The 26,870-nt window shown below is 34.6% G+C and overlaps 1 protein-coding gene across 4 annotated transcripts in view; it reads right to left on the minus strand.

Moving 5' to 3' along the window:
- USO1 (USO1 vesicle transport factor) overlaps window positions 1-26,870 on the minus strand; it is an 81,071-nt gene that overhangs the window by 39,823 nt on the left and 14,378 nt on the right. For 2 of the 4 annotated variants that reach the window (XM_010838158.1, XM_010838160.1), the window contains exons 2-8: window positions 21,441-21,527; window positions 21,299-21,363; window positions 14,142-14,218; window positions 11,984-11,995; window positions 1,838-1,938; window positions 1,333-1,435; window positions 936-991 (exon numbers count right to left, since the gene is read on the minus strand). In XM_010838158.1, coding sequence (XP_010836460.1) covers window positions 936-991; window positions 1,333-1,435; window positions 1,838-1,938; window positions 11,984-11,995; window positions 14,142-14,218; window positions 21,299-21,363; window positions 21,441-21,527 — 501 coding nt within the window. The remainder of the gene's footprint in view (window positions 1-935; window positions 992-1,332; window positions 1,436-1,837; window positions 1,939-11,983; window positions 11,996-14,141; window positions 14,219-21,298; window positions 21,364-21,440; window positions 21,528-26,870) is intronic. The other 2 variants (XM_010838159.1, XM_010838161.1) reach the window with 1 other exon arrangement.

Here is a 26,870-nt window from a genome sequence, read left to right on the forward strand (position 1 = left end):
TTTCATTACTATATTATTTCTTCACTTATAATACTGCATTCACATACATACTACAAAGTTTTAAATACAAAACTAAAAATACTGTCTATGTGGTTAAGAAGTCAAGAGCATTTCAGTTTTGTCTTTGCTTTGCCATGAACCAGTTGTGAGACCAAGAACAACCCAAATGGTGTTCACTAGCACTTAAGATGAGGAAGGAGCAAGGCCGGTGCCACAGATACAAAGAGGTATAAGACATCCCCAATGAAGGACAAGCCACTCGGTTTCTGTGCGCCTCGGCCTCTCAGTGTAAGTGTGGAGACTAAATTAGTCTGGTAAGATCTCCTAGCTCTAAAGTTTAGTTTGAAAGATTTTTCCAATTGCCATCTAAAGTATTGTGGTTTTGGTCAAGTTGTAGATAACAAAAAAAAAATGGTCAAGCAGCTAAACAGTACTGTATCAAAACAAAACAGTACTGGTTAATATAAAATACTCAAATGTATATGCAAATATTAAATCGGAGCAAATCATGTGAGTTAAATAGAGATTACAAGGAAAATCCTTTGAAATATATTCAATCAATTAAGGGTGGAGAGTTCAAATGCAGCACTTAACTGTTAAGTTTATGCAGTTCAATGTCTAGGGATGTTTCCTGTACTCTCTCTGGAGGCACAGTTTGGGATCAGAACAACCTTTCAGAAAAAGATGGAAGAAATCCTAAACTTGTAGAAGGCATAAATTTGAATAGCAAAATTATTTGTCTAACCAAAATACTGAATAGGCAGAAAACAAAGAAATAATGGGGCCTTGTATATAACTTTAAAAGGTCTAAACCATTAACCCAATTTTCCAAATCTAATTTCTTATAACTCTGAAAAAGGGTCATCAAAGATTTCATTTGCAAAGAGAGAATAAAAGCTGCATATTCTGAGGCTTTTAAAAAAAATGTAACTTACATCATTACGTATAACTTCCCTGGAATCTGCTAATAAGTCCATCAATCTTGAAACACCTAGAACATATAACCATGTGTAAAACACTGGCAGATCAAAAATACCAATAGTGATTCAAATTATAAACAATTTATTAACACATCATTTCAGTTATAAAAGTGATCCTTACTTTTATTTTCTTGTTATTTTGTTGTTTTATTTTTTGTTTTGTTTTTTATGATCCTGACTTAAAAAATTTTTTTTGCCTTGTCATGAAGCATGTGGGATCTTAGATCCCCAACGAGGGATAGAACCCACACCCCTTGCATTCAAAGTGCAGAGTCTTAACCACTAGACTGCCAGAGAAGTCGGTGATCCTCACTTTTATATCAAAATAATATAAGGAAGATGAGTCACTTACCCATGGGACTGACTAAAATAATTTGCTGAACCTGAGGCCCTAGTTGTTTTAAAAGAGAAGTAAGAAGCTTCACGCCAGGCCATCGGACATGGAAATCAAACTCCTACAATACAAGAATTCAAAATATTTAACATTTGTAATTCACATTTTCAAGAAAAACTTTTTTTTTTCAATTAGTAGTATGGTACCAAAAACTATAAGCAAACAAAAAGAGTTTAGCAAACTTTAAAAAAGTAATTTAAGAAATAAAAAGAAAAATTATAAATGATCAAAATGATTAAACTGTTACTGACTAGATATAACTGTACTTTGTAAAAATGGAAACAAGCAGACAGTATGTGAAGAGATCGCACAGGTCTTAAAACAAACACGTGAATCTCTTGCAACGATACAACAAATTTCACTGTCTTAAAAAGGAACATATGTATTGCTTCCTCAGTAACACCCGAAAGGGCAACAAAAGAAGCTTATTAAGATGACAAAAACAACAAAGTTCTTTACTTACCTCCAATAAAGATAAGAGAAGAGTGACATTTTCTTGCTGCTTAATGAAAATTTCTGTAAACTGGCTTCCCAAATCCTCACTCTGCCTTGTGGAGTTTTCTTCTGTAATATTCAAAGATAAAGTACTTGAACATGATGCTTTATTATTTTAAAGTGTCTGTTTTGCTGAAGAAGCTAAGCAGAAACGGTAATTTTCTTGAACAGTGTGGCTGGAAATGGTATCACGATTATGCTGGAAGGACATAGCCTTAAAATTACTTTCAGTGTCATTTAAAGAAATTTTTATTCTTTAAGTGTTTATGATATTCAAAGAAAATATATTTAGATCTCCACATTTTCTCAAGGTCATTTTTAGGTTAAACTTCTAGTTAGAGTACAAGGGAACTTACTGGGGTGATGGAAATATTCTATCTCAAATGTGATACTGGATACTGGTTATGCTACTATATAATTTGCCCAAACACACAGGACTACACAACCCCTAAGAATAAATGTTAATGGACGTACATCATACCCCAAAATCCGCTCCCCGCAAAAGATTACTTAACACATAGTCCTTGCTGACTCTTAGTCTCTTAGTGTTACTGAGGTAAATAATTTAATTTTAAAGTTAAACCAATCATCTAAAGATTCTTCAGTATCTGTTTCAAAAAAATTAACATATACATCCTATAAAGTTATTTGGCAGCAAAACCAGAATTTGCATGTAATTTTTCATTCATTTTTTAAAAGATTTTATATTTGTCTTTAAGATTTAATTCTTTATCTGTTGTTTCAATGCACTTTGTCAAAAAAAAATATAAAGGGTCACTAAAAACTGAAGCAACAATTGCCAAAGCAAATTAGCATTTAAAATCTGCCTACAATATAAATGCAATATAGAGATGGCAAATACACTACTCCCATCCCCTCACCTATTCCAGACACAGCTATTCCTTTTGCACATACTGCTCCAGGCAGTGACTATAAACAATGGAGTTGGCAGTCAAGATCAAACATATTTATTATCCCTCAAATTGTTCTTTTTTCAAATGTTAGATTTTAATATTAATATACTTTAGAAATAGAAAAAACACAGCAGACCAAAAAAGCAAGACAATCCAACACTGATAGTGATAATCTCATTTAATTATTTGATGAGAAAAGAAAGAGACCAAAGTAGAAAACAGAAGTTTTCATATTCTAAGTTATTAATATAACCTAATTTTCTAGCATATTGATTAATATGCTGGGTTCATCCTTCAGAAATCCTAAGAAATATTTCTTTTATCATCTTTATCAGTAGAAGAATTCACTGTTTCTGAACCTTAAAACTATATTACTTAAAATATACTTTACTTTTAAAAGGACTAGTCTGGCTATGCTAAGAAGATGCCAAGGGAAAGAGGGAAATAATAGGCAGTTCATTTAGGAGGCAATAATCAAGGTAAGCAGTGAAGGTGGCTTGGAGAGTAGTCATAATTCTTATGAAAATAGAAGGAACAGGATTTGTTGGCATATTCCTTAGAGGAGTTGTGAGAAGGGGAGAAAAATAAAAGGTAGAGTGATTCCAAGGCTTCAGCCTGAAGTGGAAGGACGGCACTGCCACTTACTGAAGACTGCAAACACTGGAAGAAGTAAGCTGAGAATATATAGAGAACCAGAGGTTTAGTTTTGAATGTGTTCAGTTTGAGGCACATAAAAACTTGAGTGGGGTTATCAATCAACTGGATAAAGGAAAGCATAACTGTCAGTGGATGGGTTTGGGTTGGACATATATATTAGAATGGTAAACATAAAAATGATCTTTATAGTCATAAGACTGGATGATAAAGGGCATCTACAAAAAACATAGCTAACATCAAAACTTAATGGTAAAAGACTGAATGATTTTCACTTAAGATGAGGAAAAACGCAAGAATATCCATTTCACCAATTCTAATCAACATCATACGGGAGTTCTTAGTGTCACAGGGCAGAAAAAGAATAAAAGGCATATGGGCTGAAAAGAAAGAAGTGAACTGTATTTATGCTTGTTTATGTAGAAAATCCTATGGAATCTACAAAAAACCTATTAGAGAGTGAATTTAGCAAAGTTTCTGAATAAAACGCCAATATACAAAATTAATGGCATTTCTATATACTGATGATAAAAAATTAGAAATTCAAATTTTAAAAATAGCACCAATTAGGAGTGCCAGAAAGTATTAAAGACTTAGGGGTAACTCTGATAAAAGATGTATAAAATCTATATACTTTGAACACTCCAAAATGGTGATGAGAGAAATTAAGATTTAAATAATATACATACTGCGTTCCTGTATTATTGTTGTTGTTATTTAGTTGCTAAGTCATATCTGACTCTCTTGCGACCCTATGGACTGTAGCCCACCAGGCTCCTCTGTCCATGGGATTTCCTAGGCAAGAACACTGGAATGGGTTGCCATTTCCTTCTACAGGGGATCTTCCCAATCCAGCACCTCCTACATTTGCAGATGGATTCTTTATCAATAAGCCACCAGGGAAGAGCTTTTGTATTACAAGGCTCAAAATTGTTAAAATATCAGTTTACTCTCATATCAATCTGCAGATTTAACGGAATCCCAATCAAAATATCAATTTTTTTTTAGGTAGAAATTGACAAACTGATTCTAAAATTGATATGGGAGTGTTAAGGACCAAAAAGAGCCAAAATAGTTTTGAGAAGGAACAAAGTTGGAGGACTTACACTGGTAAAGATTTACTATAAAGATAAGAGTAACCAACAGGGGCTTCCCAGGTGGCACAGGGGTAAAGAATTCCCCTGCCAATACAGAAAACACAGAGATGCAAGTTAGATCCCTGGGTCAAGAAGATCCCCTGGAGTAGGAAATGGCAGCCAACTCCAGTATTTTTGCCTGGAACATTCCATGGACAGACGAGCCTGGTGGGTTACAGTCCAGGGGGCTGCAAAGAGTTGGACACGACTGAGCATATTCACACGCACAGTAACCAATACCGCGTCATGCAGGCAACATGAAAGACATAGAGACCAACAGAACAGTAAGTCTAGAAACACACCCATTGGTTCGCAGACCTAATCACAAGAGTTAAAACTCTAAAACTTTTAAAAGAAACTATAGGAGAACATTTTAGTGATTTTAGGTTTGGTAAAGATTTCATAAATAGGAAACAAAAGGCCCAAATTATATAAGAAAAATAATCAATAGACTGGAATTAATGAAAATTAAAAATTTTGCTCTTCAAAATACAATGTTAGGAAAATAAAAAGGCAAGTCAAAGACTGAGAGAAAGTATTTGTGAAACATATATCACAAGGACTTTTATCTAGAATATATACAGAACTCTTACAAACTGAAGTATAAGAAGACAATCGAGTATAAAAAAAAAAGAACAAAAGGATATGAATAAATATGTCACCAAAGAAAGTAAAAGGGCTTCCCTGATAGCTCAGTTGGTAAAGAATCCACCTGCAATGCAGGAGACCCTGGTTCAATCCCTGAAGAATTGGGAAGATCTTCTGGAGAAGGGATAGGCTACTCACTCCAGTATTCTTGGGCTTCCCTTGTGGCTCAGCTGGTAAAGAATCCGCTAACAATGTGGATCGAACCCAGGGTTCAATCCCTGGGTTGGGAAGATCCCCTGGAGAAGGGAAAGGCTACCCACTCCAGTATTCTGGCCTGGAAAATTCCCTGAACTATATAGTCCATGGGGTCGCAAAGAGTTGGACACGACTGAGCGACTTTCACTTAACTTCACAGAAAGTATATGGGTGGCAAATAATCACATGAAAAACTGTCAATATAATTATTTATTGTGAAAATATAAAACTACCATGAGATACTATTTCATATCCATCAGAACAGCTAAAACTTAAAAAGATAGAAAGTATTGGACAGGATGCGGAGGAAATAGAATTCTTATACACTGCCAGTGGGAATTTTAAATGGTATAACTACTTTGAAAAACAGTTTGGTTATTTCTTGTAAAGGTAAACATACACCTACTCTATCACTTAGCTAATCTATTCTTTGGTATTTACTCAACAGAAATGAAAATGTATGTCCACAAAAAGACTTGTACATAGAAGCTTCAAGGGTAACAGCTAAAAACTTGGACAAACAATCCAAATGCTCACCAACAAGGGAAGGGATTAACATTTTGTTATATATTCATACAACAGCAATAAAAAAGGATTAAACTCTTGATATGCACTATGAATGAAACTCAGAATAATTATGCTGAGTGAAAGAAGCCAGACCAAAATAAACCAAAAACAGAGTATATATTGTATGATCTTATTTACATAAAAATTCCAGAAAAATGCAAATAATCTACAGTAATCACAGATCTATGATTAAATGGGGATAGAAGGAGGAGGAACTGATTACAAGCAAGCACAAAGAAACTTGGATATGTTCATTATTTTGGTGGTAGTGATAGTTTCATGGATTTATACATATGTCAAAATTCATCAAACTGTATATTTACACACTTATTATATTTTAATTATAATTCAATAAAGTTGTGTGTGGAAGGAAAAAATCTAATTGGAGACATCAAGTTAAGTATTTGAATATACATATATGGATATCAGTGGCGAGGTCTGGGTTGGACATAGATATTTGAGAGGCAGGCATACAGACTGTACTTGAAGTCACAAGCCTAGATGAGACCACTGAAGGAAAAAATAGAGAAGGAAAGAAACCCATGCCCTGGGACATTCCAATGTTAAAAAGACTGGCGAGAAAAGAAAGAAAACAACAAATGAGACAAAGAAAGAGTAGCCCAGTGAGACAGGAAGAAAATCAGGGAGACAGAAATGAATGAAGAAGTGTTTCAAGGAGAAAGGAGCAATTACCTGTCAAATACTATCTCTGAACTTAACATGTTGAGAAATAAAGTAGCACTGCTAACACAGGCAGAATTTGTTTATGAACAGAATGGCTAGGGTGTGTGGTATAGTCAGAGACTTTTTTGAAAGGCAGTCAAGTGAAAAGAAAGCTCACAAAGGTTTTAAGTCAGACTGATTATACCCATTTTCATCCATTTAGTCACATTACTTTGGGCAAAGAGCCCAACTGTACAAGCTTCAGATTCCTTACTTGTAAAATGGGAACAGCTTTCTTTTACACAGGGTTTTCCGTAAGGATTTGAGTAACTAAAACATCTAGCACAGTGTTTGGTGAATAGTAAGTGCTCAATAACAGTAACGACGACATGATCATCATCATCCCTAACACAGGATTTCTCAACCTTGGCACTACTGACAATGACATTGTTGTGAGAGGCTCCCCAAGCATTGCAAGATGTTTAGCAGCACCCCTGGCCTTTACCCACAAGATGCCAATTGCAATTCATTACAGTTACTCAAGTTGGGATAACCAGACATGTCTCCAGACGTTGACAAATGTCCTTCAGGTGGCAGGAGGGGCCGAACTGCCCTTAAGAACCACAGTTCTAAGATTTATAACACACTACACATCTACATGCATTGATATTATCTAGTTTTCTTTTTTTTGGTCGGTTCCTCGACCAGGGATCCAATCTGGGCCCTTGGCAATTAATGTGTGGAGTCCTAATCACTGGACCACCAGGGAATTCCCTCAAGTTTCAAAATTATACAGAACATAACAGTCTTCTTTTAATGATTCAAAAAATTTTTCAAATTCTTATAAGGTTACTATTAATGAGTATTACACCAAGATGCAAAAGATGTCTAAGAAAAAGTATGACTTATGATATTTCCAGAAACATGCTTATCTGTAAACAAATCCTGTCACTGATATTTTACCTTATATCTTTCTCATAAAAGTTGTATCCAATCTACTAAAATAAGTAGCTACTTGAGTTCATGATTGATCGGATGCCAAATAAAGTTGCTTCATTTTTGACATCAGTAAACAATTTTTTCCCCTTTCAGTTCAATTTTTTAGATTAATGGTGGTTTCAGAAGAATTGCCTAGGGAAGCGGTCATTATTTCCACTGCAGTATTTCCATTATTTCAGGGAAAACAGGTAGAGGACGACATGAAGGGATTAAAAAAACTACATCTGAAAGCTATCATTATGTTACTGCATAATTATTATGTCAAGGCTATTAAAGGGGCAAAGGCTTGATGTAACAAAGGCCTAATACAATCATAAAGAAGTCTAATACTCAAACATAACTAGCATGGACTCAAGGGACAATATCTATCACTGATCTGCTTAAAAGATTTCCTGCTGTGCCTTTGGGAGCAGATAAAATCCTGTGCCCTGATTATTCACACATCTCTGAAAGTAAAATTCTGCATGGTACACTGTGGTTTTCAATACTCAAAGCTGAATTTACCTATGGAGTTGGAAAAAAAACAGACTAGGTAAGTAGCAGGAACTGCACTCCCTTTCCATTTTATTTGCAAGGTGATGTGATGATGGGAAGGGAGATAACAAAGAAACTGGGAAAGATACGAGAATTTGGAAGCTAATAAAACCTTTTGAAAATCTCCCTCTTTAGAATCAGCCATGAAAAATAGCCCTGATTCCCATGGTATGGTAAATGCCCTTTATCCCATAAAATTTCACAAGGTTTGCTGGGCTAATAAGCCTATCTTGTTTTTAGCTACCCTGGAACCCTAACAAACCATGGCTATGTGGGGGATGGTACCAAGAACAAATACTTAGCCAAAATCTATAGATAAAAAAGCAAAGAAAATCTGTGCAAAAAGTGGCCCACACGTGTCAAGAGAAAAACTCTCCACATACATGAGAAATGTTGAATAGGCAAGTAGCTTAACTGTCTCCGCCTTAGAACTGTTTCCTTCTAAGAGTATTAATACATTCGCAGCAATGCAATGACCTAATTGTGATGCTTTGTAGGGTTATTTTACATTTGCATATTTGCGTATTTTCATATTTATTACATGAGAGCACACTTGGGTATACAAGTAACAAAATAATGCTTTTGAAATATAATTTATTTTAAAATGGTTTTTATGAGTGTTGTGAATATAGTAGAGAATATAAACTCAACTACAGGGACAAGACAGTAATGTACACGAATGAAGCAGGCCAGCTGTAAGACCACAAGGAGGATGGAGACTATGTGCTCTTCTAAGGAAGGCAGCAGTTCCTCAGCCCCAACTGACTGCTGCCATGGGACAGTGCAGGCCTAGGTGTCATCAGTCTTCAGATTTTTTTAGCAATTCAAAATCTAAAAAGTGATATCAAAGTACCCCATTTTTAATGTTAGCAACTTATTTATTATTGAAAATACTAAGTAGTCAAACAACCTTTCACGTAAGACAGACAATGCCCTTGGGCCCAAAGACTGTGACCTCTGGAGAAGGGTTCAAAATAAAAGTCAATGGAATCTGGGGGACGTCCCTGGCGCTTCAGTACTTAGGAGTCCATGCTTCCACTGCAGGATGCATGGGTTTGATATCTGGCCAGGGAACCAAGATCCCACATGCCACACAGTACAGCCCCCCCCACAAAAAAAAAAAAAAAAATTGACATCTGGGAGAATATTCAAACTTATAAGTTAATCTTAAAAGGAAGGGAGGAAAACCATATACAGATTTGATGGATTCTTCCTATGAAATATTTTTATGTGGACAAATGCAAATAACCAAGCTGTGGTTTAAGTCTTGGTTAGTATTTCTCAAAATCCAGGATTGTGTGGCATGTGTTAACAGGTATCTCATGAAAGCAAGCACAGGTACACAAATATATCTGGATTAAACAAAACTGAATAGGCTCCTTTTTGCAGAATTCTCAATATTTACTACATTAATGTAAATTTTGTGACATTTCAGAGGGAGATACAGTACGTTATGTTTAACTACAGATACCTTTTAATACAGAGAACTCTAGAACTTTTGTGCTTTACTATAAGGAACACAAGTTTAACAGAAGAAAAAGTTTAATTTAGTGCAGGCATTGAGCACAAACTAATAACTTAGCAAGAAGTAGATTTAATACTACACATGCAATTCATTCTGTAGCTATACTCTATAAAATACTATAGCTTAGCAGTATATAATTAAGATCTATGTTTTGAATTGAACTAGTAAAGATGAACCTGTTCCAACGATCTATGGTTCCTTCTGATTTAATATTAACTAAAAAAGTGTTAGTGAGATATACTCCACTTCCTTCAAGTTACAGTCATAAGACAGCACTTCTAAATTTTAATGAAGAGTCCCACAAAAATTTGCTAAGTGATTAAAGTAACATACAAAGCTATTTTGATGTGGAAGTTTGTCAAGCTAAAATTATAACACTAATTATATCTAAAGATTGTAAAACAAAACTAGACTCATGAAATACTATGTTTTTATAAGTAGGCAAAAGTATGAAACATGTAAATAATCCCTTTTCATCCAATATAATTATTTGAGAAATCCCAGAGTTAAGTCTATTTTTTAACATCCTATAGCTTATGTACTATTTGGTATACTTATTATAACTTGTAAAAGTAAATATCCCTTTGTTGTTTAGTTACTAAGTCATGTCTGACTCTGTTGCGACCCTATGGACTGTAGCCCGCCTGGCTCCTCTGTCCATGGGATTCCCCAGGCAAGAATACTAGAGTGGGTTGCCATTTCCTTCTAAAAGGGATGTTCCCCACCCAGGGATTGAACCCCAGTCTCATGCATTGGCAAGCAGATTCTTTGCCACCAGGGAATCCCAAATGAAAAATTAAGAACAAAATGACGTTTTGAAATTATAGTGAAAATAAACCTAAGACAGGCATATCAAATTAAAGATTGCTTTTTAAAAAGTCCATGTAAACCTCTGGAAATATTTCACACCTATTTATGTGGCTTTTAACTAAATATGTATATATACATTTACTCTTCAAATGTATTTACAGTTGTGTTTTTTCCAGTTATATAAACAATATTAAAAAACATTCTGGACCTTCTTGTTGAAACTCCACATTAAGTTCATAATCCGTATTATGGAGGACAAAAGAGATATTCTGATAAAAGTAGTTATAACTCAGAGGGAGGGAATAACAAGTAATCTTTTACACTGTGGTCAATTAGTTAAACAAGCAGACCTGTACTTTTAAACATCTGTCTGCTTTTCTGATTATTAAATCAGAAAACTACGGAATACAAAAAAAGGTATAAAAAATTTTGTTACCCTACTTAGTAGACAATCTTATGTAAGTTATATATCTCTGGGGTTTCTCTTTAGTAAAGAGAAAAATATTACCTACCTCACAGTTTGCTAACAGGATCAAATAAGATAATGGACATAAAAGCACTGTAAAATTTAAACTCTATAAATATGACGAAACAATAATAGTACTACTCAACAAGGACACAGCATTTTCGCAAGACTCAAGGCATATTAATTAATTAGGTGGTCAATATTATCTATTTTGAAACAAGGGGTTCAAATTTCACAAAAGGTAATGTTATATAGCTTAAAAGTTAGTTTCTTTGTTAGCTTTTTGTTAGGTATAGGAAATTTTGTCATGTACCATTTTAAACCTACTTTAGATGAGGATTTTTCTTCTTCATTTTAAAAAGTTAAGGATCTCAGGAAAAATAGTAAAACAAAAAAAAGTGGTTACTTTAAATTAACTATGAGGAAAAGAAGAATCAATGTTAAAAAGTAAATGGAAATTGAATCGGACCACTAGAAAAAAGGCAATATTGGTGAGTTTTATAAATTAATATTAAAAAATGTCAGTAACCAGGCCTTGTGCATGCATAATTTTAAAGGGACAATATCAACATATAAGTATTCTCTGAACTGGAATACCTTCCAGTTCTTCTTGAATATAGGTAAAACTTATATGTATACACGTATATATATATATGTATACATATTCAAATATTATTTTTAAATAAACTGGCTCAAAAATTCCCCCCTGGAAACACATAAGAAGTAATTCAAATAAATTGTCCTACCAGAGAAAAAACTTTAATTTCATTAAAATATGTACTAGAATATTTTCTGTGTCCTGGACAATAAATAATATTGTAGTCATAGAAATGATAAAATAAGATTATAAAATATTGCTTTTTAATGAAGGAATTCTTATATATTAAAATAAATCTCAAGATTTTTTTTTTTACCAGCCAGAAGAAACTCACTTGACAGTGTCCTTTTATATTATCAGAAATTATGCCTAAAAGCATCATGCATATTAAATGCAATCTTTTACCTTCAACATCATCTGAAAAGGTAGACAAAATAAATAAAAGTGGGTGATAAAGAAAACTTTTTTATGTAGTAGTATTCACAATAAAATAAATAAGAGCTTAAAAACATCAAATAAGCAATATAATTTCTTAAAGGAAGAGCTTCATACTCATTTTACTCATATTTTAGATATTCTAATAGATGTAGCATGTGCTATATATTGCAGAGTTATGAGACATATTTACCAATAAATTGAGGGGTTATTAAAATAACTCCAATGAAGTTGAATTCATTTTAAAATGAAGTTCATTATGTCAGCTAAGAAATATCTTTTAATGAAGCAGTAAAGAGAAAGTATCAATAATAAAATTGAAGACCCTATTTCTCAGTATCTAGATTTCTAAAAATTGACTCAGGCTATTAGCCTAAGTTCATATTTTAATCTTTCCTAGAAAAAATGACTCCACTATTGTAGTTTCTACAATTGTTTACCCTGTTTCATCCAAAGAATCACTTTTTGGATGGTAAATTAAAAATAAGGAGCCCAAATACATTAACAGAAGCAAAAAAATGGACTTAAACATTACTAGATTATGAATTTTGGAGAAGGCAATGGCGCCGCACTCCAGTACTCTTGCCTGGAAAACCCCATGGATGGAGGAGCCTGGAAGGCTGTAGTCCATGGGGTCGCTGAGGGTCAGACACGACTGAGCGACTTCACTTTCACTTTTCACTTTTCACTTTCATGCATTGGAGAAGGAAATGGCAACCCACTCCAGTGTTCTTGCCTGGAGAATCCCAGGGGCGGGGGAGCCTGGTGGGCTTCTGTCTATGGGGTCACACAGAGTCGGACACGACTGAAGTGACTTAGCAGCAGCAGTAGCAGCAGATTATGAATTTATAACAAAGGAATATCACCTAATTGATGCTAAACAGTTTTTTAAAAACACAAAAATTACTTAAAAAAAAAAGAGCTAAATTTTCAATCTGAAACAACTAAGAAAAAATTTAATGTTTTCTAATAAGTGTAACTGCATCTAATTTTCTGAGAAATGACTAGTGGAAATAAGTATCTTTTTCTTCAAAATGGTGGTACTGTATTTAAGTATTATTATGTAACTGACAGCCTCTTTTTCAATGAGAACCAAATTATGTTTACTAAAGATTTTTTTACTCCTGAGAAATTAATAAAGTCGTGAGGTAGACATTACAGAGAAATAAAAATTTAAGAGAAAGGATATTCAACTCTAAAAAATTGTGATTATGCAACACAACCCAGTTTTAAATGTTATTACTGGTATTTTGTGAAATTAATATCTATACATATTTCTGTTACACTTTTACTTTAATAAAATATGTGTACACAATATTATCTATACATTTCTTTATGTTACCTACTCAGATTTTGGAGGACCCTATAATTTCAGTCTAAATTAGCCTTATAATATGCATGAATATCACCCTTTAGATTGTCTAGAAAAATGAAAAACCCGCTATGTCCTATTGCAACAGTCAATGTGAAATAAGGAAAGCACTCTTCAATAGCATTGGAAAATGTTACTCAGTGTCTGTTTTTACAATACATGGAATAAAATGTACGGACTTCCAGTCAAGTATTTCACATGCTGGGATTTGCCTGGTGGCCAAGAGGTTAGGATTCCAGGTTTTCATTGCCATGGCCTGGGTTCAATCCCCGGCTGGGGAACTGAGATCCTGGAAACTGCACGGTGCGGCCAAAAAGTAAACACACAAAAACAAAAAACCTTCCAAATATAAAAAAGTTAACATAAGATCTATGTTAGAAATTCAAGTATATATCAGGAACAATTCCTCTAACTTCATACTGCTCACCATGTAACATATAAATAAAAGTTTGACTTTTAATCAATAGCCAAAAATGATTATTTAACTGAGAGACTACTAATATTCATTCTGCTAAACTAAAATCAATAAAGAGAGAAAAATATATTTTAAAAAGAAGAATCTAATTTCACCTCCAAATCACATACAAAGCAGTCATCTTAAAGATATTGTCTAATGTTTTCCCTTTATTGATTAGAACAAAAAAGAAGAAAAAAAATATTAAAAATAAATTTATAAAATAAAATCAACCCTAAAACAGCAAAAATGGCACAATCCAGTTAATTTTATGTACAGAAAACACAATGAAAGAAACTTACCTACTTCTTCCTCTTCATCATTAGATATTATATTATACAATGTGTCCAAAGCATAACCTATTATTTCAGAATCCGAACTGGAAGAAAGAAATTATTACACTTATACACTGCCAGTTAGAGTATAAGCTGTTATGACTATTTTATAGACTTTTCTTTAACAAGATTGTATAAAACACTAATCTCACTTCTGAAGACCTACCCTAAGAAAATATCAGAGTGCAAACTGTGAAGACGTATAAAGGTCTATTTTTGTAATAATACTGAAAAATTAGAAGCAACTTAAATGTCCAATAATATTTTTTAAAAGTGTGGTAAATCCATATATAGCAGCAATTAAAAAATGTATTTTTAAAGAATGTTTAATGACATGGTAATTAAAACACCCCTGATTTAATGCCAGTAGGAAAAAAACAGAATACAAAAATCAATGTGAAGAATGATCCCATCTATGAAAAACCATATATATATTTTCATGTGTGTATGTATATATTTTAAGGAAACCTTATAAATCAATTTGGAAAAGAAATCCAACTTTAAAACAAGCAAAATCAGCACAAGCCAGGTAATTTTTTAAGTCTGTGTGTATGTTTACGTATATGTTTTATAACATAAATATGTTATAAAGTGTTATCTCTAGTTGGATCTCTAGAATTTGTTTCCTTGATCTGTTATTTTATTTTCTTAAAAAAAAAAATTTACAGTAAACATTTACGACATTTATAACATCAGGAAGTATAAAAGTTTTTCCTTTTACTCATTTGTTTCAGGAAGTATAAGTTTTTTTATCTTTTTCTCTTTTGTTCAGGAAGTATAATTTTTTTTTTTGTCTTGTAGCATGTGGGATCTTAGTTCCCTGACCAGGGATTGAAACTATACTCTCTGCATTAGAAGTGCAGAGTCTTTTAACCACTGGACTGCCAAGGAAGTCCATGGAAGTATATTTTTGTTGTTGATAAACAGATATAATTTGAAAGCACAATGGAAGATGATGGCATTCAGAGTGAAAAGCAAGAATGAGACACAGATCAGAAAGATTCAATAAATATAAAGAAGTGATGAGGAGTGAAAGCAAAAATGAGGGACAGAGGGTCACAACCAGAGGATGTAAATATCATATAAAATAGATTTTTAAAATTATTATTATCTGTTTTTGAGAAACTTAAGAGGGACTTCTCTTAAGAGACCTTTGAGAAAGCAGGAATAGAAGGAAACTTCCTCAAAATGAAAATCTGACAATTAACATCATATGTAATGGTGAAAGACTAAACGCTTCACCCCTAAAGATCAGTAACAAGATAATGATGTCTCCCCTAGCCACTTCAACCCAACACTGAACTACAGGTTCTAGCTAGAGCATTTGGCAAGAAAAGGAAATAAAAAACATACAGATTAGAAAGGAAGAACTAAAACTATCCCATTCACTGATGACATGACCTTGTACATAGAAAATTCTAAGGAAACCACTAAAAACCTATTAGAACTAGTAAATATATTCAGCAAGGTTGAAGGACACATGCTTAACATAAAAAAAAAAAAATCAACTGTACTTCTCTATACTAGCAATGAACAATCAGACAATAAAAAATTTAAAATTCCATTTAAATAACATAGAAAAGTTTTAAAAACTTTGAAATAAAATTTTACTATAGTCCAAGACTTATACACTGAAAACTATAAAACATTGTTGAAAGAAATTATCTAGAACTCAAATAAATGAAAAGATATTCTGTGTTCATGAATAGGAAGATGTAATGTTGTAAACATGGTAATATACCCCGACTTGACTTGCAGAATCACACAATCCCTATAAAAATCCCAGCTACCAGCTGATCGTAAACCTGTATGGGAATGCTGGGAATGCAACGTATCCAGAATAGCCAAAATCATCTTCAAAAAGAAGAATGAAGTTGAAGGACTCACATTTTCTGATTTCAAAACTTCCTATAAAATTATAGTAATCAAGACAATACTGGCATAAGGACAGACACAGAATAATAAAATAGATAAAGTCAAACATTTATTTCAGTTTATTTTTGGCAAGGGTGCAAAGACCATTCAATGAGGAAAGAACAGTATCTTCAACAAATGGTGTGATGGACAATTAACAGCCACATGCAAAAAGCTGGACTCCAATTTCACACCTTATATAAAAATTAACTCAAAATGGGATACAAGATTTAAATATAAGAGTTAAAACTATAAAACTCTTAGATGAAAGCACAGGTACAAATATTCAAAACCCTGGATTAGGCAATGGTTTCCTAAGATATGATACTAAAAGCATAAGCAAGAAAAGATAAAACAGATAAACTGGATTTTGTCAAAAGTAAAAACATTTGTCCTTCAAATGACACTATTAAGAAAGTGAAAAGAAAACCCAAAATATGGGAAAAAACATTTGCAAATCATATGTCTATTAAGGGATTTGTATTCAGAATAATATACAACTGAACAATAAAAAGAGAACTTAAAAAAAAAGACAAACAAATTAAAATTAGGCAAAAGGCTCAGTCATTTCTCTAATAAAGACACATGAATGGTAAATAAGCACATGGAAAGACACTCAACAATAATTAGGAATATGCAAAGCGTAAGTCATTAGGTATGTGCAAAGGAAAACTACAAGATACTCTCACTAGGATGGCCATTTTTAAAAAAGGGCAATAAAAACATGTTGGTAAAGAGAAACTGGACCTTTACACCTGCAGATTAAGATGTAAAACGGCACAGCCCCCCATGTTAAGAGTTTGGCAGTTTCTCAAAAAGTTAAACTACATGACCCAACAATTGCATTCTTTTATATAAAGTATATGTTCACACAAAAACCAGTACACAAATGTTCCTAACAGCATTATTCCTAACAGTCAAAAAATGGAAATACTCCCAAATGTCTGACAACAGGTGAATGGATAAACAAATAGGCTATATCCGTGTGCGTGTGTGTTAGTCACTCAGTTGTGTCCTATTCTTTGTGACAGCTCCATGTCCAAGCAATTTCCCAGGCAAGAATACTAGGGTGGGTGGCCATTTCCTTCTCTAGGGGATCTTTCCTGGAATATTATTCAGCAATCAAAAGGTATGAAATATACTAATGCATGTTACAACATGGATGGACTTTGAAATATTATGCTAAGTGAAGGAAGCCAGACACAAAAGTCCCACATTTTATGATTCCATTTATATGAAATGTTCAAAACAGTCAAATTTATACAGAGAAAAAGTAGATTAGTTGTTGCTAGGCAACAACTAATTGGAACGTTGGAACGGGGGTGGTAGGCACTAGGCAATAACACCTAATGGATACTGGACTGTTTTTGAAGTGATGAAAATGTTTTGGAATTAGATAGTGGTGATAGTTATACAACTTTGTGAATATACTAAAACCACTGAAATGTACACTTAAAAAAAAAAAAAAACAACTATTGAGGTGACATGGTTTGGAAACACTAGTTTCCATCAGACAACTTTCAGGCCCTGAATGTGAGACTTGGGAGAATAAGCAGTTGCTCCTCAAGTTTTAAGAGGAATGGACCCATGGACAGATGGAGTTTCAAGACATGCCAAGAAAGGGAACACAGCTCTGTGTGATGCAGCCAAGGATGAAGGGGATAAGGATGAAGAGGATTCAGCTGAAGGATTCTTAGAGTATTAGGTGGCCCAAGAGCATAAGCATAAAAGAGTAATGAAGATGAGAAGTGGAAAGAGATGGCTGCAGAATATATACCTTTGCAATCAATGAAGTTAAGAAAGCACTTGTAGCATGTTTTGAGAACAGAAGATAACAGATAAATAGAGAAGACAAAGGAAATGGAATTTGACACAAGAAAAGGAGTAAAACACAAGAAGGTTCACAGAAGTTTGGCTTTATTGTCTAAGAGGCATAATAAAACACCCATCAGCCTCTAACACGATCAATTATTAGTTCACATATTCACAAGGCTACATGGTACACCTTATTTCTACATGGTACACCTTATGAATGCCTGGCACAGAGTAAATGTTCAATAAATGTTTTTAAAAATATATTTCTTAACCTTTGTATCAAGACTATTATTTTCTGCTGCTGCTGCTGCTAAGTTGCTTCAGTCATATCCGACTCTGTGTGACCCTGTAGACGGCAGCCCACCAGGTTCCACCATCCCTGGGATTCTCCAGGCAAGAACACTGGAGTGGGTTGCCATTTCTTTCTCCAATGCATGAGGGCCACTTTATATAAGGGGAAGCATTCTGTTTTCTGTATCAAGATAGTTGTTTCATAACCAGTTTTGTAAGACTCAATGAGAAATGCATGCATAAAGATACATGAAAAAAATTACATGTATGTTTAATAATCACACTAATTTTTTTGATCTAACATTTGTTTTCTCGTAACTTAAGAGTATTGTTTAAAGCAGATAGCAAAATTGGGTTACTTTATTACTTTTCTATTGACGCTGTAGCAAATTACTACAAATTCAGTAGTTTATATAACACAAATATATTATCTTACTGTTCTGGAAGTCAGAGAGCTGAAATGGGTCTCAGTGGACTAAAGTCAGGTCTCATCTGGGGTGCCTTCTTTTCTGATGCCTTTCAGGGAGAATCCATTTCCTTGCCTTTTCCAGGTCTAGAGGTCCCCTTTCACTTCTAAAACCAGCAAAGACAGATGGAGGTCTTTTCATTTTACCTCATTCTGACCTCCTCTTTTGGATTCCTCTTCAACTTTTGAGAAGCCTTAGGATTACCTTGGGCCCACCTGGATAATCCAACATAATTTCTCTATCTAAAAATCCATAACTTAATCATATCTCCAAAGTCTCTTCTGCCATCTAAGGTAACATTTATAGGTTGTGCTGAGAGAATATAAACATCTTTGGGGGACCATTATTCTTCCTACTGCAGTTGCCCACCTGGTGTTAAAATAACAGATAGTCCTGCAGCTGCCCACTCCAGTGTTAATAACAGACAGTTCTGGAATAACATCCAATGGATTCAATCAAACACATTAGAATTAATTGGCTTTGGGGGGCTTTCCTGGTGGTCCAATGGTTAAGACTCTGCGATCCCAATGCAGGTGGCCCAGGTCCGATCCCTGGTCAGAGAAGCAGATTCTAAATGCAACTAAGAGTCCACATGCTGCAACAAAGAGCAAAGACCCCATGGGCTGTTAAGACACAGCACAGCCAAATGAATAAATAACAAAAACAAGAATTAGTTGGCTTTCAAATGTGGCCAACGTGAGTTACACTGAGGAGGATAGCAAAGATTCTATTCGGCATGAACAAGCAGCTGGGCATTGCTGAAATACCATTTTAAAAGAGGTTATGAGTTTTGATAGACAGGCAGCATTTAAGTCTTTAAAAAGCTTACATGCAGGACTTCTTTGGTGGTTCAGTGGTTAAGAACTTGCAATCTAATGCAGGGGACATGGGTTCAATCCCTGGTGGGGGAAATAAGCTCCCCCACATGCTTAGAACCACATGCTGGAACTACTGAGCCCACAAGCTCTGGAGCCTGTGTGCTGCAACTAGGACCTGATGCAGCCAAATAAATAAAGAAATATATATATATTTTAAAATGCTTATATGCTTTGCTTTGTTTGAGGAACTTGCACTTCACACTGCCCTGAGTTGGTTAAATGCATTAAACAGGTGAGTAATAGAAGATTCACATTTCAGACAGATATTCTTGAAATGAATGGAAAGACAAAGAGGTCAGAGGCAAAAAATAGAGTCTGGAGGTGGTGGGTGATTTTAAATTATGTAAAACAACAACAACAAAAAAAAACCTCTCTGTTACAGCTCACTTCAAAAGGTGGACCCTAAGTCTCCTCTTCTTTAATACAGGCTGAATTTATTAACTTGCTTCTAGTAAAGTACAATGTAATGGGATTGACAATAGGTGACTTCTGAGACAAAGTCCTAAAAGGCATTGTGGTTTTCTATTCTCCCTCTAAGATCACTTGCTCTGGGAGAAGCCAGTTTCTCATATCATGAGGATGCTAAAGCAGTCCTTCAGAGAGAGCAACAAGATGAGATATTGAGGCCTCTTGCCTCAGGTAAGTGAGCCATCTTGGAATCAGATACTCCAGCCCCAGTCAAGCCTTCAGATGACTCCAGTCCTGGCTGACATCTTGTGCACAACCTCGTAAGAGAGCTTGAGCCAGAACCACCTAGCTAAGCCACTTCTGAATTCCTGATCCACAGGAACTGTGACATAATAAATATTTGTTATTTTGAGCCAGGAAGCTGTGAGGTAATTTATTACACACTAATAGATAACTAATACAGTGGCTGTGAAAATGACTTAAGTGATTAATACTGAGAGCCAAAACTAGGACTGACAATTGAAATCAAGAGAATTCATGGATTCCAGCTTTTTTTTTTTTTGTCTGGATGGGCATAATGGGTTAAGCAGAGGGATGAATTCAGCACAAAACCTCCCGTTTCTTATTTTAATGGAAAGGTGCTAACTGGGATGAACTTGGGTCAAAGGCAGCTGAAGTGGATCAGGCAGGTGAGGGGATGTGGTGGAGTATTAGCAGGACAACCAGAGACATATTAACTTTTGAACATTTTGAATTTAAGACACCTGTGAAGAGATCTTGATATGGTGGAAATGTAAACTGAGCAGCTAAAGATTGAAAGATATATTTAACTAGAGATAAGATCTAAAGTTATTCCTGTACAGTTGTTAATTAAAAACAAAGATGCAGATGCTCTCTTAAAGAGAAACTAAAAAAGCAAAAACTAGGCTGAGTGACTCTTCTCTTAAGACTTCCCTCTATTAGTATGAGTTTACTTCTCTCCCCTCAGAAAGACAAAGTCTAGATAACTGATATAACATATAATATGTATATTATAGAATAGTATGCTATAGTATACCTAAGTGAAAATCAATACATTAATTTGTTCAAACTCCAAATTTTAAACCTTTATTGGACAAGTTACTTCATTCCATTTTTACATAATGGTAAGCTCTCAATCCCTGAAGGTTTAGATTATGTCTGTCCTAAATGCTTAGCACAATGGTTTGGATCTAGTGCCCAATAACTGTTTATTAAAATGACAACTGAAAGTAAAATCTTAGTAGCCTTAATCATTTCTGGAACAGTGACTCTAAAACAAATTAATTAAAATTTTAAGAAAAATTAGGGAGAAAAATCATTAGAGACATACCGATCTGTTTGTAAAACATGGATAAGATGTTCCATAGCTTGAATACCCACTTCCAAGCGATATTTCTGCACAAAAGAAAAATGTTATTTAAGAAAGGAATATCCAACTTAATAACCTGAATAACTGATAAAGTGTTACAGACCTTAGATAATGATTTGAGAGCTCGCACAGCATTTCTTCGGTCATCCAATAAAGTAGATGAAGCTACTCTGTCACAAAGCTTTTGAATCTGTCATGGAAAAATGAAATAACATAAATAGAATAAAAAGAAAGAAAAAAAAGATACATAAAGTTTCCTCCAAAATTTATACCATTTAAGTTGAGGGGAATAAAAAAGGATGTCACTATTTAGGTAGTATTATAATCTTGTTACAAATATCAAATAGATTTTTCACAGAGACTTGAAAAACGGAAGTGGTAGAAGAGAAGTCAAATAAGGTTAAGTCATATAAACTGAAAAATTAAAACAAATTAGTAGAATCAGAGCTTTGCAAACATAACTATTACAGCTCTTTGAACTAAGAAGGATCCATTAGGGCTATGGTATATGATGTGTTAATAAAGTTAATAAACAAAAATTTTTTAAGTGATGATTGTTTATATCATAACTTAACCATAATGTTTCCACTACATATCTGAATGAGAATAGTCAGAAATTGCTTATCAAATATTTAGTTTTAAGTGTGCCTCAAAAATCTAGAAGGGTGAAATGTTCTAAGTCTCTAATAAATTTTCAGGAATTAAAATCTGAACTGAATTTTAAAACAAACCTTGGAGCATTGTTTAGAATAGAAAAAAATTAGAAACAACTGTCCATCAAGAGAAGAAAAACTAAATAAATTATGGTATATTTGCCAGTCAAATACTATTAAAACTACTCAAAAGATATTAACTGTACTGACATAAAAATACTATGATTTAATAAACAGTGAAAAAAAAAAACAGCAAGTTGTAAAACTATGTAAATTGTGAGCTCACTGTAACAAAAGAACCAAACTGTGTATGTATGTAAAACTGCACTAGAGAAGAATTTGGAAACTTAAAGCAACTATAAAACTTCTAGAAGAAAGCACTGGAGAAAATGCTTGTGGCCTTAAATTAGGCAAGAGTTTCTCAGACACATATACTAACAGTACAATCCATAAAAGAAGAACATAATAATTTGGACTTCATCACTCCTGTTCTTCAAAAGACACTGTTAAGAGAATGAAAAGATAAGCCATAGAAAGGATGAAAACACATGGAAAACATGTGATAAAGAAGTTTTTAAAACCATTACACTCAGGTCCTTTATAGCTTCAACAGTTTTTTCCTATCTTATTATGCTATTGTTCATTCTTTAATAACAGTTTTTACTCGGATTCTATAAATGATTTTGGCATGTCACAAATTTTGCATCTGATGTATCAAAATTAATGGTGTTTAAATACATATAGTGTTTTCCAAATTATGTTCTGTAGACTTCCAGTGTCCCAGAAGATATTAACAGACTTCCTAAGATCACAACCAATGGGAAACATAAGGTTATATACAAAATTAGGTTTCTGCAATGCAGAATTTCTAAGTCTTTACTATATTGATTTGCATTTCTTCACACTACAGATGCAGTATGTTAATCAAGCCTAGCTTGACTTTTTGATTTTATTCATTCTCAGTTCAGTTCAGCTCAGTCGAGTCAGACTCTGCGACCCCGTTGAACCACAGCATGCCAGGCCTCCCTGCCCATCACCAACTCCCGGAGTCTACTCAAACTCATGTCCATTGAGTCAGTGATGTCATTCAACCATCTCATCCTCTGTTGTCCCCTTCTCCTCCTGCCCTCAATCTTTCCCAGCATCGGGGTCTTTTCCAATGAGTCAGCTCTTCACATCAGGTGGCCAAAGTATGGGAGTTTCAGCTTCAACATCAGTCCTTCCAATGAACACCCAGGACTGATCTCCTTCCTTTATGATGGACTGGTTGGATCTCCTTGCAGTCCAAGGGACTCTCAAAAGTCTTCTCCAACACCACAGTTCAAAAGCATCAATTCTTTGGCACTCAGTTTTCTTTATAGTCCAACTCTCACATCCATACATGACTACTGGAAGAACCATAGCCTTTGTAGACAAAGTAATGTCTCTGTTTTTAATATGCTGTCTAGGTTGGTCATAACTTTCCTTCCAAGGAGTAAGTGTCTTTTAATTTCATGGCTGCAATCACCATCTGCAGTGATTTTGGAGCCCCCAAAAATAAAGTCAGCCACTGTTTCCCCATCTATTTGCCATGAAGTGATGGGACCAGATGCCATGATCTTAGTTTTCTGAATGTTGAGCTTTAAGTCAACTTTTTCACTCTCCTCTTTCACTTTCATCAAGAGGCTCTTCAGTTCTTCTTCACTTTCTGCCATAAGGGTGGTGTCATCTGCATATCTGTTATTGTTATTTCTCCTGGCAATCTTGATTCCAGCTTGTGCTTCCTCCAGCTCATCATTTCTCATGATGTACTCTGCACAGAAGTTAAATAAGCAGCACGACAATATACAGCTTTGATGTACTCCTTTTCCTATTTGGAACCAGTCTGTTGTCCCATGTCCAGTTCTAACTATTGCTTCCTGACCTCCATACAGGTTTCTCAAGAGGCAGGTCAGATGGTCTGGTATTCCCATGTCTTTCAGAATTTTCCAGTTTATTGTGATCCACACAGTTAAAAGCTTTGGCATAGTCAAGAAAGCAGAAATAGATGTTTTCTGGAACTCTCTTGCTTTTTCAATGATTCAGAGGATGTTGGCAATTTGATCTCTGGTTCCTCTGTCTTTTCTAAAACCAGCTTGAACATCTGGAAGTTCAAGGTTCATATATTGCTGAAGCCTGGCTTGGAGAATTTTCAGCATTACTTTACTAGCGTGTGAGATGAGTGCAATCGTGCAGTAGTTTGAGCTTTCTTTGGCATTGTCTTTCTTTGGGATTGGAATGAAAACTGACCTTTTTCAGTCCTGTGGCCACTGCTGTGTTTTCCAAATTTGTTGACATATTGAGGGCAGTACTTTCACAGCATCATCTTTTAGGATTTGAAATAGATCAACTGGAATTCCATCACCTCCATTAGCTTTGTTCATAGTGATGCTTCCTAAGGCCCACTTGACTTCACATTCCAGGATGTCTGGCTCTAGGTCAGTGATCACACCATCGTGATAATCTGGGTCATGAAGATCTTTTTTGTACAGTTCTTCTGTGTATTCTTGCCACCTCATCTTAATATCTTCTGCTTCTGTTAGTTCCATAACATTTCGGTGCTTTATCGAGCCCATCTTTCCATGAAATGTTCCCTTGGTATCTCTAATTTTCTTGAAGTGATCTCTAGTCTTTCCCATTCTTTCCCATTGTTTTCCTGCTCACATTTAGAAATTATTCCTACCTTAAATCGTATTTCTTAGTAATTATATTGACTTTCAAAAATGGAATAAAACTTTCTCTTTATTAACTGGTTGACAGTTTTTCTCATTTTTTTTTAACCAGGAGAAAAACTAAACAATTATCTTCTGAAAACACAAATCTCACTATTCTCAGCTTAAAGAATTACTAAAGCTAAAGAGTTTTCCTGTGTATAACTGTAAGATAAAACTGTTAGCTAAAGATAGATTTCTTTTCTAATGAGTTCAAATTATATATCTTCAATTAACTTTGATTAATAAATAAAATCAGTAGTTTTTTCAGAAAGTTGTGAAATGTAACTTAAAAACTAATCACTATTTTAAAGTGTACTATGTATATATAAAAATTCCTGAGTTTGGGTAAATATGTCTCAAGACTATTTGTAAGACAACAAACATGCTGGGAGTTCCCTGATGGTCTAGTGGTTGAGACTCCAGGCTTTCACTGCTATAGACAAGTTCAGTCCTTCGTTGGAGAACTGAGATTTTGCAAGCCATGTGATGCAGCCAAACAAAAGGAAAAGAAAAAAAAGACTATAAACATGCTTTTCATCTATTAAACTTGGGTTTTAGTGGCAAGCACATATTCTTCTCAACTGGTGATTTTAATCCGAACTTTCTCTCTAGTGCCTTAAGACAATTAAATCACCACACTGCAAAATCAATAAGTCAAAAATGAATGTAAGAACAGCTTATTTATCCAGAGCCATAATTAAGCTATTTCAGTAACTTTCTGTCAGCGACCAAAACGGCCTTTTCATTTTATTGATTTCTGATAGCAATCTAAAACTAATTACAACCTTCTCTGGCTTCTTAAAGAACATAATTATAAGCTTTCTTGGCATTTAAGCCTAAGTCCTTACCAATATCAGATACAGGGATGTTTTACGTGGTAAATGAAGAAATGAATATAAAAATCTTTGAACAGTACTTGGCACTATAAATGCTCAATAAATGTTAACAAACTTCATTATTACTAAACTTCTATGATTCCTTTGTATTTTTTTTCTATCCTATTAGGCTTTTATGTTTCTAACAGATCATTCAAATTTTGCAGATTTGCAGTGAGCAATCTGATAATTAAGCTAGATGGTAATATGTCTATAACTCCAAATTATTCAGGCTTCAACTCAAGACTGAGTACATGGACTTTGCAACTTCTACTTTTGCTGTGAGAAAGCCTTATTACCTTGTAATAATATTTCACAGAGTTGAAGTTTCTGAGTAAGTGATCTCTCCAAGATGAAGTGTTATGCTCCTAGTTTTCACAGACAGTGGAAACCAAATGAAAGGAAATTATTATGTATGTTTCAAACCTTACAAAGACTTAGCCATATTTTAGGTCAAACACAGGTCTGTATTTTTTAGGTGACATTTCAATTCAGTCACTCAGTCGTGTCCGACTCTTTGTGACCCCATGAACCGCAGCACGCTAGGCCTCCCTGTCCATCACCAACTCCCAGAGTTCACCCAAACCCATATGCATCGAGTCAATGGTGCCATCCAACCATCTTATCCTCTATCGTCCCCTTCTCCTCCTGCCCTCAATCTTTCCCAGCATCAGGGTCTTTTCCAATGAGTCAGCTCTTCGCATCAGGTGGCCTAAGTATTGGAGTTTCAGCTTCAACAACAGTACTTCCAATGAACACCCAGGACTGATCTCCTTCCTTTACGATGGACTGGTTGGATCTCCTTGCAGTCCAAGGGACTCTCAAGAGTCTTCTCCAACACCACAGTTCAAAAGCATCAATTCTTCAGCGCTCAGCTTTCTTTATAGTCCAACTCTCACATCCATACATGACCACTGGAAAAACCACAGCCTTGACTAGATGGACCTTTGTTGACAAAGTAATGTCTCTGCTTTTTAATATGCTAAGTTGGTCATAACTTTCCTTCCAAGGAGTAAGCGTCTTTTAATTTCATGGCTGCAGTCACCATCTGCAGTGATTTTGGACCCCAAAAAAATAAAGTCTGACACTGTTTCCACTGTTTCCCCATCTATTTCCCATGAAGTGGTGGGACCGGATGCCATGATCTTCGTTTTCTGAATGTTGAGCTTTAAGCCAACTTTTTCACTCTCCTCTTTCACTCTCATCAAGAGGCTCTTTAGTTCCTCTTCACTTTCTGCAATAAGGGTGGTGTCATCTGCATATCTGAGGCTGT

This window comes from Bison bison, unplaced genomic scaffold (assembly GCF_000754665.1).
Source record: "Bison bison bison isolate TAMUID 2011002044 unplaced genomic scaffold, Bison_UMD1.0 scf7180017864092, whole genome shotgun sequence".
In the NCBI taxonomy this organism is placed as follows: Eukaryota; Metazoa; Chordata; class Mammalia; order Artiodactyla; family Bovidae; genus Bison; species Bison bison.